Source organism: Poecile atricapillus, chromosome 1 (assembly GCF_030490865.1).
Source record: "Poecile atricapillus isolate bPoeAtr1 chromosome 1, bPoeAtr1.hap1, whole genome shotgun sequence".
In the NCBI taxonomy this organism is placed as follows: domain Eukaryota; kingdom Metazoa; phylum Chordata; class Aves; order Passeriformes; family Paridae; genus Poecile; species Poecile atricapillus.
Window position 1 is genome coordinate 95,710,104 of NC_081249.1, and position 12,964 is coordinate 95,723,067.

Below are 12,964 nucleotides of genomic sequence, written 5' to 3' on the forward strand. Positions count from 1 at the left end.
ACATTTTATTCACAATACTGTGCTCATGTACCAGGCCATACTACATGGTCAGAGGCAAACTCTTCCAACTCATTACTCATAGAAAGCCACATAGCAATAACACAATTATCCCCTCCAACATCAATTCCTTTCTTAACACAGCACCTTCAGTAACAGAAGCAGAATGCTTTCTGGTTTGGGACCAAAGGATGAATTCTTTTTTTTGCTTCCTTTCCTACTAACAATATTAATGTTAAAATGTCAGTCTACAATAAAAATGCATGTTAATTTCGTTTACTCAACATTTAACGAGTAGTTCCAGTCGGGTTTGAGTGAAATAATGGGATGCAATACAAAAGGAAATCTTCGCTGCCATCTAGAGGTAAAATCTTGAAGGAATACAAGGAAAGAAAAATGCATCTCATTTTTCCTCACGCACTTTCAAAGCCAAACTCCTTTCGATGCATTAAAAAAAACCCAAAGTGCTACAAATTGAAACGTACCGATTTTAAAAATAAGAACAAGAAAGATGTTTTAGACATTCAGACTAGGTATCTCCTCTTTGGTAGTGACCAGTGTTAAATGCCTCTGAATGTTAAGTACCAGGCACAGAAAGTAGAAAATCCAGCCTCTGGCAGCCTGCAATTTACGGCTGGAATCTCCACACATCTTTGTGTTTAGCAGTCCTTGATGGATGCCCCGAATCAGTAAAAATTCTCTCCAAACCAATTTATATCATCACCTCAAAAACTATCTGTCCCAATGAGTTTTACAGCTCATTGACAAGGGAAAACACTTTTCACATACTTTTAATCCACCCCCAATGGGTGCCCTCTCACTAACACTAGAGAAATGCCCTATTCCCCATAATGCTACATTTCTGCTGTTATTTATTTTTCTCACCATCATCTATTTTCCAGTCTTGAAAAGGTTTAGTATCTGTTATTAATCTTCACTCAGAAGACATTTTGTAATTGACAGTCCTTGCCACCTTTTTTGCATTTTGGCATACCCCTTCTTGAGCTGTTTAGACAAAACTCAGCAAAACATCCACAATGTAGGATGGTTTGGATTCACACACTAAAAAATGATGGAGTTTGTTCTCTTCTATTCTTTTCCTAGTAATTTCTAACCTGTTACCTTTTTGACAACTGCCAGTTGCTGAGCAATGAGGATGATTTACATGGATTCCAAGATATGGTCTGTGTTCTGAATCACAATAAATGTCACTACTGTACATGAACTAGTTTTCCCTGCATATATTATTTTTCAGTTGTTAACACTGAACTGACACACATTTTTTACCCACTAACATGAATTACTGTCAGCTCTTGCTTTTAATATTCTCCCTGCTATACCATATACAAATAATAGCAAATTTCAGTATTGTCTTCTTGTGCAGTTTATGAATATGTTGAGTATCAGAGGTGTGTGTGAGATTCAGATGCTATCTCCACTATACTATTAAAAACTAGCTCACTGCTCTGTTACCTATCCATTTGCCACTTATTAACCTTGAGAATTTTCCTTGTTTTCCCACAGTTTGCACACAAAATCTAGTCTCACAAGATTCTTTTGTTAGAGACCACTATCAAGGAATTTTTTTTAAACTTACCTAGGTCTTTCCCTCCCACATGGGTCTCATCATTAAACAATCCAATAGCATGTACCTATATAACAATATCTGACTAACAGACCTGAATATTATCCCTGACAAGAAATGTGGATGCTTTCACAAAATTAGAAGCCATATGGGCAAACATATTACTTAATTGACATTTCTACACTTTGATCAGTTCATTTTTAAGTCTTCTTTACTCTAAAGTGCCATTGCACCCCTCTAGCATCACCGAAAATTTCAGGGGGGGATTTCACATCACTAGCAAGGATTCTGCAATTCTAAAAATCATCTCCTTCAGAATTCTTAGAAACGTGCTACACTGTTCAGGGAGATTGTTATTATTTTGTCTCTTTGTTATCAAACCTCAATTAAGCCCAGGCTGATTTTTTTCCTTATTCATGATCCATTAAGCACATCTATGACATGCAAACTTTCCCCAAATTCCTCCACAGTGAACACATGCAATGATCTGATGTTGGTTCAGCTTTATTCTATCAAAAATCCCTGTCACACATAATTTTATACAGGTAAATGGCAAGCTGTTGATTTGAGACAATTTTTATTTTTTTAATCAGCCCAGACAGAACATTATAGCAACTAGGAAGTTTTCTCAAAATCTGCTTTGATCTAGCTCATTCTTATTCATAATTAAGTCACCAGAATTCCAACACTGTTTTCTATTGTCCTCATTTGAACACCATTTCCATTTTCCTTTTTTTTTTCAAAAATACATTAAGTGAAGTTCTTTTACCCTTAGCTTGACTGAAAAAGGTATATAAAAAAATGCTTGTGATGCAAAAAGGTTTTCTCCTGAGTAGCATGTTTAATCCTGGTTTCAGATAAAGGTACTTTTCAAACAGTCTTCTTGCCTTTACAGTTCTTCACCTTTTCAGTGCACATAATAACTTTTTTAATATTTACATTTTTTGTAATTAAATATGACTGTCATCATTCTAGAGGGAGAGCTGTCTCACAAATACATTACTTTTGTGTACAGTGGTGACTGTCAAAGAATGATCTCTCACAGTAAAGTATGACCTGGGTATTGCCTTCTACTCAGGACTGAATCAAGACTTGCTTCTGCATGTGGAAGTTTCTCTGATTATTCACCCAGAGAGCCCACACAGTTCAAGACTTTGCACTGCATCACTCACTCAACTCCTGATAGTCAGCTGACAGATAGGAAACACCTCTTATTTATACTCTGAGTTTCAATCCACTGAGATTCTTTGATATTCACCAATCAAGTAGGTAAATTAAATACAAAGCTTCTGTCTCATTACCAACAAGATAAAGGAAGCTTAAACAGTTCTGAGAGCAGTGCATTCAAGTTTACAAAGTGGAAAAAGCACTAGCAAGCTAAAAACACCACTTGTTTCTCCTCCCTAATACATGATTTATTTTCTCGATTTCCAGATTACCAATACGTTCCGTCGTTCAATTCCAACTCGGATCCCCAAACCAAAGCCTGCAAGCACAACCAAAGCACCTGTCAAAATTCCTGCAGGACATCTCAACAAACCACTCCAAGACAGCCCTTCTGGAAAGATACGCATTGTAAGGACTGTGTCTAAAGCCTGCCTTCAAGGTGGAGGGAGAAGGTAAATAATTTTCTGTGATCTATGACATTAAAATGGATTTAAACCAGCTGAAGCTCAGCAGCAATTGTTTCCACTGGGGAAAAAACAGAAACCATCCACATGGTCAGCACATCAATGGTCACCAATCACAGGACATCAGGACAGCCAAATTCTTAGGAGCCAAAGCTAACTGCATGTCTGCAGGGACCATGCTCTGCTCCATTTTTTTCTGGTGCAATTTCAGATTTTGCCACTCACAGTGCAGGAGCACAAGACACAAATAAGTTTCTACTATAAATTCAGTTCTGACATGTTCTACAATTAACAATAGTAAGGCTATCCCAGTAGATTTATAAAAATATGGTCAATCACATGAAGAGAGGTTGCAGGTGTCACGTTTTCAAAGTTGGTTTAGCCAAGAAGTGTCTCAGTATGGATATCCTAAGTTCCACATTAAGGGTGGAATGAAGAAAGGCATGGAGAAATCTGCTCTTGTATATTGAATCTTGTATATTGTATCTTGTGTATTGAATGTAGAGAAATGCAGAGCTCCTTGCTGTGCCAAGCATCACTTTAAAAGCATGATGTGAAGATAAGCAACCCTTTCCTGAAGGAGTTAAGTAGTGTGATTATCTCCACTGCAATTCATGCAGATGTTATATTAGGAAAACAGATGTGAGACTCAGGATGGACAATGTTTGCATCAGTTGTATAAACTTTCATCATTTGGACTACAGTATTTAGATTTCAGTTCACTTAAACAGTATTTTAGAACTGATTAAAATTAGTATCAAGCTTAAAAATAAGTTATGGCTTACACAGAAGTGTAACACTATTCTTGCATTCCTCCACAATTTTGCCCTTCCTTTCAACTGCTCACATTCACTTAAAATATGTAACTGGATTCATTGCTCCTAGTGAAGGGGGTATTTTTAACTGAACTCTTTGCACAAGAAATTCTAGTTCATCCATGAGAGAATTTGCATTTTTGATTTTCTTAAAGCAAACTTCTTTAAAAGACTTCAAATTCAAGGTTTCCCTTCAGGCAACACACACACACACACAAAAACCTCAAACAAAAAACACAAAAACATGAGAAGAGACTCCATGCTTGTTTCCAATTTTCTGAAAAATAGCAATTGTTCTGCAAGAAAATTTCTCACTGTTCTGTAGAAGGTTAAGAAAGACTAACAAAATAATACTACTACTACAGCAAGGAACTCCCACACAAGAATCCTGTAATATCAGCTAACACTAGTTACTGCTTTAAAATATAAAAATTAATTTATTTCTCTGGTATTAATGTCTCCCTCATTCTTCTTCCCCTAACAGAGTGCATTCCAACAGTCTAAATGGCTCAACTGATAATACGTGGGAAAACTCCTTACACATTGGTGTTTCTTTAAGAACTGCCAAATCCTAGTTGCTAAATAAAGCAAAAGCTGGTGGTGATCACAGTGCCATAGCCAGAACTGCAATCCTTTTGCTGAAGCAAAGAGAGATTCTGATGCATTCAGTTACCCAATTTTTCCCCTTTCATTTTGCAGCTAAAAGTTTAACTTAACCACTGAGACAGTACAACACATTAGCACTGCTGTGTGACTGTTTTTGCAAGAAACCTATGCCTTCCTCAACAGCTTCACAAGAAGTTCTCCAGAAGTACTTAAAAAGAAGTTTTAAAAGATCAGTCTACCGAAAAATTATTTTGGCTGTGTCCGACGAGACACACCTGCGTTAACATGCAGACATTACAGAATGACTCTGCCACAGTAAAAAGGAAAGGCTTCCCAATTTATTCACTAAATCTTCAGCTATCATGCTGAGAGTCCATATCATGTATGCACAGACCCCAAAACAGCTCACAGAAGCACACCATTGCAATTGCAGAATGAATGTACTTGATGTGAAGAAACACAGATTTCAAAAAGCAGCTCTCAGCTTGGCATGCTTATCAGAAAGGTCTTCAAGTACTGACCAAGTTCTATTACAAGGAACAGCAAGCCATTGATGAGTCAAAAAAAAAAAAAAAATACAAACCTCTTCATACAGAGTCCAGCAACAGACCTCAGCCCTGATCAAGCAACAGCGCTCCCACTGAATATACTACAATGAAGAGTCTGCTTCTCAATAGCTGTAAATCACACATTACAAATTGATGTTAACTAGCACCCTTCAGTACTCAGAAAGAAAGGAGAACCCCTGGAAAAAGAAATCAATTCCAGCAAATCCTTTGCTTTAGAGCCCACACGGAACGCCACAAGCACTGCCAGATCATCCTCTGTGGTCCCATATTATACTTCTCATCTATTTGTGCTGCTAACATACAAGAGCTCCTGTCTTGCATGAAACAATTAATTTCTACCTGTGAGAGCCATGCCCATCATAGGTAGATCCTGCTTAAGGATCTAAAACTGACAAATGGAGATACTACACTCCTATGGGATTAAGGGTGATACAGGAAGCATGGAGAATGAAAGACAAGGAGTGGTTACTAAAAAGGAGGAAACTGGAAGAATTTCTGAAAAATAGAAGCCCATCCCTCTCCCTCAAACTGACTGGGAGAGGAGGCACGCTGGCTACAGGCAAGATCTGGACATTTATAGCTCTGTGAGAATTGCTCTTTTCTGTTCATGGAGGGAAGAGGAGAAAGTTGGTGTCCTTCACCAGTTCGAAATAACCTCCTCCAAATTCCTTATTCCTTCCCTTGTAATTCTGAATGCAATATAAAAATCTCATGAGAGAATAGACAAAGTTGTGACACAAACTGGAAAAAAAGGAAGGTAAGGAAGTCCTGCAGTTGCATGACATGGGACGTGTAACACTAAACTACGCTGCTAAACAGAGAATAATCCCTAACCACTCCCTCCACAAATCTCATCTCAAAGGTTTGCTGAAGATGTTATTAGGCAAGATTCTTTAATTTTTGTCATGTGAAAAGGTAAAAAAATGGGTAATCCCTTTACCAATTTCTTCCTTGAGTTTTGTGGGCTTTTTTTACACCTATAAATCACTTGCAGCAGGGTAAACATTCATGACTTGAGGTGAGAGTAATTACCTCTAATCTTTAATATGGACTCTAAAATAATGACTTCCAATGACATGGCCAAAAGTAAACTTAGAATTACATATCCATACACTAGAATATATATTTATATATATTTTGTGTTTTCATACTCTTTAGGTGGAGCATATGAACAATTTTCATACTCATTTTAAAAGTAGCCTTTTCTAACTAGAAGTGGCTAAAATCTAAAACACTTTTGAGAGTTGAGTTCTGATGAATATTTTGTAGGTCAGAGCTTATTCTAGGGTTAAAGGATGTGGCAAAAGACCAGTATTTCAAAAGTACATTTTGAATTCTGCTTTGCACCTGCAGTTATGGCAGAGATGTTATTTTTAAACAAGTCAGCAAATGAGGTTGGATAGTATTTTTTTAACAAAACTTGATGTTTCACAGAAATAAAATTGACCAAGTCTTTCAGAGGTGCTCACTAATGTGCAATTATTTTCTTGTATTGCTGCCTACATCATACATTGTGAACCCCAATTTCCTCTTTTATGCCAACTGATTTTAAAGCATTTTACAGTATCGATAAGATGCTGTACAAATTAACGTTTGATTTTACCTGTTTCATGTGAAAAATAGCTACACAAAATAAAAGTAAGAGATGTTTTATGTTTACTGATAGCTTGTGTCAACTTCATCCAAAAACAGGCTCCATAAAAAGAACCTGCCAACAAGTTTACAAAGGTGCGCTGCAGACAGCAGAGTACCTGGTTTGCACAATACTCACCTGTAATCACTACTTTCAACACACTCAGAGAATGCTCTTGGAGTAAAGTACACAGTATTGGGTTAGACACCTCCAGAGGTTATTTTCCACCTGAATTCTTTTAGTAGCTCAAAAATACTGTTGCAAAAAGCCCAAGTTTTTCATAACTGGAAAAGTTATCATTCACAGTCGCACCTCAAAGTCAGATGGTTCATCCATCATGTCAAAAGTTTATAATCGAAGTCCTGGCTCTGTATCCAGTTTCAAAAGGAAAGCTGCCAACTTGTAACAGTCAGCTAACCACCCACTCCAAATGAAACCTGTGGTGGCAGAATGTGCAGGTAGGCTCTTAAGAAAAATTTCTAATGAAGAACATTTACCACGGGAACTGGGACTGCTTAAGGAACCCACATGAGACTAAAAATAAAATTAAATGGTCAGAAGCTTAATTAGGTCTTGTGAGCCCTCTTTATTACATACATACAACTTTTATATCGCTTCCTCTCTGACTATTCTCCAAGTGCCTTCTCAAAGGAAATAAGCACCAATTATCAAGACACTCAAAATAACTGGAGTCTTTGCAGAGGTGCCGATAACTCCCAGTAATTCCCTACCCCTGCCAATATTGTATTAAAGAAGAAATTTTAAAAACAATCAATAAAATAGGGCACTACAAAGTCTAGAGTCATTTTAGTTGCTTAGATCTACCTAAATTTTCATGCTAAATGTAAGCATTACAGACAAAACATTTTACAGCTTGTGGTTTCGAGACACATTGAAAAAATACAAGTGTACCAGCCAGGTATCATAACCATCAGGAAAAATGAGACAAATCAGTCACAGCACCGTACTCCAAGAAGCAACGCCTGGAGAGAACTTTTTAACTCCTGCCCTTTCACAGTAACACATGGCAAGGGTGATGCGACACACCCCAGTGAGCACATGGGTGATGCTTTTCAAGTACCACAGATACTTTTCCCTCCAAAGGCTCTACTATGAATTTACTGTTTCCTAGGCCTTACAGAACTGTAAGTGAATTCACGCCGGTAATGGCAAACACAATCACAGACTATTCTGAGGTGGAAGGGACCCACAAGGCTCACACAGTATGCAAAATACTTTCGTCAAATAAACTCTTGGGAAAAAAAAGACAAGTTTGGAAGGTAAATGAATGCAAGGGAGAGCTGAGCCCTGAATTCAAAGCAAGAAATTTTCCCATTCCCCTTGCCTCGCTTTTCAAACTTGGCGTAAATGTATTTTTGTTAAGCGAGTTCCTGTTGTTCCCTAGGTATTGGTATTCTGGTTTGCCGCTCCATCGTCTATCCCAGGGCTCAGATCAGAGACCGGACATCACCTCGCTGCAGAGATTCTGCTTACAAGCAAAGCCGCCCTGGGTAGCAAGCAGGGAAAAGCAGGCACGGGGGAAAAGCGAGAGTGGAAAACCCGGAGAAGTAAATTAAAAGCAGAGAAAGGAAAGGCGGAGAGGGGAAGTGGAAAAAAAAACCCAACAAAATCCAACGAAAAGGAAGGAGAGCAGGAAAGGAGGCGGAGGGGGAGGCTGGCTCTCAGGCAAAATGCTTCAATCCCAGCGTGAGGAGCGAGCTCCAGGAGAGGAGTACCTGGAGTGCCGCCCGCCCCGGTCTCGGTGTCCCACCACGGCTCCTCCAGCGTGTCCCCCATGCCGCCACCGCCGCCGCGCCTGCGCACTGCCCGCGGGCCGGGCCGGGCGTGCCCGCGCTGCCGGACGGGGGGCGGCGCTGCCTTGGGCACGGCTGGTACCGCGGCTGACATCGCGTCTTACAGAACGGCCTTTTGAGAGAGAAACAGGCCTTTAAATGCATGCTGGGGATTCTTTTATTTTTTCCCTTTCTTTTATTTTTTAGTGGAAAACATAGAAGTGAGAGAAAGAGGGAAGGAATTAAAACGATTATCCCGTTCTTCACAACACTCGATTCCCTCAAGCCGGTTTCATACTGTAAAATATCTACTTCTTGGTTGAGGCAATTCACGTAATCTTTTCCGAGGAACAGACTGCAAAAGGGGCGCGTTACCTTGGGAGGAGTGTCCGCGGCCCTTTGGGGCCGGCGCCTGCAGGACAAGCGTGCCTATCCCGTATCTCTCCCCGCAGACCCGTGTAAGGAGCGGAATTGCTCGTAAGGAGGCACTGTTATTCCGTGTATAACCCGCTCCAATGGTTTTCCGCAGCTTCCATTGAAGTATACTATTTTTTTCCCCCTTTGAGAATGCAGGTGGGTAAAGAACGTGCATGACAGAGAGCATATAGTGTTATTCTGCCCGGGGTTGCTAATGGACTTCACCAAGTGATTTTTAACCCTTGGGAACTGAAATCTGTGAATTTCCCCGAGTCGCGGAGTACGTCCAACCTGTGGCACGTTAAACGCTGTGGGGGAAGTCGCTTAATAATCAAACCTACATCTGGCAAAGCAGTTCAGCTTGATGAAAACCTAAAACATTCAAGCCTCAGGCAGAGCCGCCGCACTGCCCAACTCCAGCCGCGCTGCGCGGCCGCTCCCTCAGAGGCTGCGGCTGCCGCCGCCCCGCCCTCCGCCCGTGCCAGGCTTCCGCGCTTTGCGGCCCGCGCCCTCAGCCCGGCGGCGCGGGGAGGCGGGGCGGGAGCCGGGAAGGGGACAGGCTTCGGGAGGAGCGGCCCCGGCGAGGAAACACCTCCCGAGCGCGCTTTACGGCCGGGCGAGCGGGCACGTCAACAGCTATGGCGGAAGGGGAAGAGGCGCCGCCGCCGCCGGGCAGCTGGTGAGTTATGGGGGCGTGGGCGCCCTCCCTCCCGCTCTCCTCTGTCCCCTCCGCAGCAGGGACGAGGGGAGAGAGGCCGGAACGCGGCGCCCACCGCCGCTCTCCCCCCGGGACCCGCCGCGCTCGGGGTGTGTGCGGGGTCGCGCTGGGAGCCCGGCAGAGCCCCCCGCAAACACCGCCGGGCTCGGCGGCTCCGGGTCCTCAGAGAGGAAGGGGCCCGTCCAAACACGGGCGAGACGCAGAACGAGGGCCGTGCCCAGCCTGGAGCCATGCGGCCGCTCCAGTTTAAAATGACAGCTTTAATATGCGGTAGGAGCTGCTCCAGGAGTCTGCCTGGAGTGGAGTTGCTTTGTTCAGTTCAGCTTCCCCTTTCGCTGCGTGCCTGCTCGCAGGAACAGGTGACAGCAGTTGGGTCCTGCCTCGTTTTCTGAATGGTTTGCTCACCATCCTCCTTTAGCACAGCTATTACTTATAATGGATTTTACATTGAACCTCTAGGACAAGAATAGAGGCTATTTCTGGAGCGTTTATAGGATCGTTTTGATGGTAAAAGTGATGTGATTTCAGTATTTGTTGCATGTGTATTCACTCAAGATTGCCGAGGCTAGAATAAACAGTGTGTTTAAACACTGAAGCTATTCTTACTGTACCAAACATCTCCACTTGCATCTTCACTTTGTTTTTGTCTTTGCGCTTCTGCATTGCATGTGATTTCTTTCTGTGGCTCTGTGCCACACCATTGCTCTTTGTCCTTTCCACGTATATGCTTTTCAAGCAATTGCTTTAAAGACCAGCATTTTATGATCACTTCCAATCTGATTTCCAATCTGGTTTTGGTTTTAGGCTCTATTTGACGTAGCAGATTCAAAGTTTCCTGCAGGCTGAGCCTAGCCTTCTTTGTGCTTAGTTATCTCCCTGTAAAAAAGCCAGAACACACACACAGGTGTAGGTAGAACCTCTTCTTTTTCTACATTGATTCTACAAATACAGCTCTTGGTTAAAACAACTTAGTATCATTAACTAGAAAATTAAAGGTAGTTGTTGTCATTTTTTATTCTTGGTTTGGTTTTTTCTATTTTAGTTACAGCCTCAGAATTTATGAAGCTCTTTCTATAAGTACAGTGTTGTATAAACATTATTTTTAAATACAGACCTGACTGTTGGGCGAGGAATGGGATCTCTGACAGTACACTCCTGACACTTTGAAATATAACCCTGGACATTGATTAAGAACCACACCTCAAATACCTCTGGAAAAAAACACTTCAGATGACTTCCATTACTAATATTGGAATAATATTACTGTCTCTCAGATCACAACAAACTTCTCTAGAATTTCTGTTAAGGATGAGGACGAGTGTGTTTCCAGACACATCTCAAGGCACAGCCTGTATTGTTGATATTCTCATTGTCAGCTTCAAAACTATAGTAAATTTAATATGCTGATGGTACTAGAAACTGCAAACTTGAAGGCGTTTGCTAAAACAGAAATAAGTCTTCATGGGAACAATTAAAGATTTTTATGCTTAAATGCTACATTAATATGTGACAGCACATCCTGTTACTAGAGCTGTGTGCTGTGAATTACAAAATTGCATTCCTTATTGCTTGCTTAGAAACTTCATGTGGTGTTTTGGGTTTGTTGTCCTGTTTTGTTTTTGTTTAAAAACAACAAAAAAAAAACAGTTTCAGTGCCGTATTTGCTTTTTCATTTGTGGATTTAAAGCATTGTCTTGTATTCATATTTCAGTGCTGTGAACAGTTGCTGTTGAAAGAGCTTTTTGGTGTAAATTACTACACTATCATATTTTGAAGTATATAGAATTTCAAATTTTAAAAATACCCAAACATATAATGGTATATATGTATGCCTGAGCTCTCCTGGGAGCAAAACTGGCCGTGCTGATTCTGTGTCCTCCCTTCACTTCCTTAGGAGGATTAAAAGGCAGATGGAATTTAGTGATCAGATGCTGTTGCAGCACCTTGAGTGTGTAGAATCCAGTTGTGCTCACTAACATTAAGTTCCGTTTGTTTTCCCTGTGTTAACTTGTCATGCAGTGCTAGTATAAGTGTTTTGGATGAAAGTATCACAAACTAATTATGAATTAAACCCCTCAACATCTGTACTAACTGCTTGGTGTTTTACTGAACAAAAAAAAAAACCAGGGAACTTTGCCACTGCTCAATAAAATAAAACTAAAAAGAAAACCCAGCATCACCACCACCCCAAACTTACATATAGAGAAAGATGAGTGTATTTTTTTTTTTTTTCTTCAGTAAATACAAGAAGTTGTTAACACTTGTTAACACTTACAGGAAGTTGTTAACACTTCTGATTTAAAAATTAGCAAAATCAGATAGACCTTGTTTGCTAAATGTTTCTTTTGAGCTATTTGGCATATACTCAAAAGCTAATTTGAGGACTTGCCAGCACTATTTTGTTCTGGAAGACATATCTGTCCAAAGCTAAGAATGCTGTGAAACACAAAGGAGACAGGCTGCTTTCAAGCTGCTGTAAAATCTTCTTCTTTTTTTTGTCTGCTTATTTGTTTATTTTAATCATAATTTCAGTCAATGCAGTACATCTAGTCAGTAGACACAAATAAGATGGTCTGTTATTAGTTAAAATGTTTCTAATTGGAAGTTATAGATTTTTCTTGCCTCATTTTCCAAGGAAATAGATTATTTGGACCTTATTTTTCTTGTTCAGACTTTCAAACAGGTTAATGATTATGAACTAGCTTCTAAAACCTTTTTGTGGATGTTTGTTTAATACTCAAGCTTCAGCAAACTTGATCAAGTACTAATTTTTAAGATCTGAACTTGGGAAATAGGGACCTGAAGTAACTAAATATAACTGTAACCACGAATGGGATCGTTCCTGTGCATTTACCTTTGCATTGGAATAACTCATATTATGGGTCCCAAAATCCACTGCAACTGCCTAAGACAACAGGGTGACAAATCTGGTTTGCGTATATCTTTCCCATTCTCACAATTTGGCTAAGTAATACTTGGAGCCATAGTATTTATTTTGAAAGTCCATGAACAGAAAAGTCCTTTCCAGTTAAGCATGAAGTGGAAGAAAAAATGTCAGGGAATTGTTTTTCTCCAGAATTCTATTGGAGAATAAAAGATGGTTCAGTGACATGCTGGATACAATGGATATTTTGAAGCAAATGTGACGGATTGATTTTTGTTTCTTTGTTTTCAATAGAGAACAAACACTCATTAATTTC

General features: G+C 40.3%; 3 protein-coding genes across 12 annotated transcripts in view; 2 read left to right on the forward strand and 1 right to left on the reverse strand.

Moving 5' to 3' along the window:
• Positions 1-7,107, forward strand: part of FILIP1L (filamin A interacting protein 1 like) — a 187,913-nt gene extending 180,806 nt beyond the window's left edge. For 2 of the 3 annotated variants that reach the window (XM_058838133.1, XM_058838141.1), the window contains 2 exons: positions 3,017-3,201; positions 4,513-4,637. In XM_058838133.1, the coding sequence (XP_058694116.1) occupies positions 3,017-3,201; positions 4,513-4,603 (276 nt within the window). In that variant the 3' untranslated portion in view covers positions 4,604-4,637. Of the gene's footprint in view, positions 1-3,016; positions 3,202-4,512; positions 4,638-4,727 lie in introns of those variants that run through there. The other variant, XM_058838140.1, reaches the window with a different exon arrangement.
• Positions 1-8,818, reverse strand: part of CMSS1 (cms1 ribosomal small subunit homolog) — a 221,469-nt gene extending 212,651 nt beyond the window's left edge. The window contains exon 1 of one of the 2 annotated variants that reach the window (XM_058838264.1): positions 8,573-8,818. In XM_058838264.1, the coding sequence (XP_058694247.1) occupies positions 8,573-8,794 (222 nt within the window). In that variant the 5' untranslated portion in view covers positions 8,795-8,818. The remainder of the gene's footprint in view (positions 1-8,572) is intronic. The other variant, XM_058838256.1, reaches the window with a different exon arrangement.
• A 759-nt stretch (positions 8,819-9,577) lies between these two features.
• The window catches only part of TBC1D23 (TBC1 domain family member 23), a 32,181-nt gene continuing 28,794 nt past the window's right edge, over positions 9,578-12,964 (forward strand). For 2 of the 7 annotated variants that reach the window (XM_058838193.1, XM_058838209.1), the window contains exon 1: positions 9,578-9,725. In XM_058838193.1, coding sequence (XP_058694176.1) covers positions 9,685-9,725 — 41 coding nt within the window. In that variant the 5' untranslated portion in view covers positions 9,578-9,684. Of the gene's footprint in view, positions 9,726-10,252; positions 10,272-12,964 lie in introns of those variants that run through there. The other 5 variants (XM_058838157.1, XM_058838202.1, XM_058838173.1 and 2 more) reach the window with 4 other exon arrangements.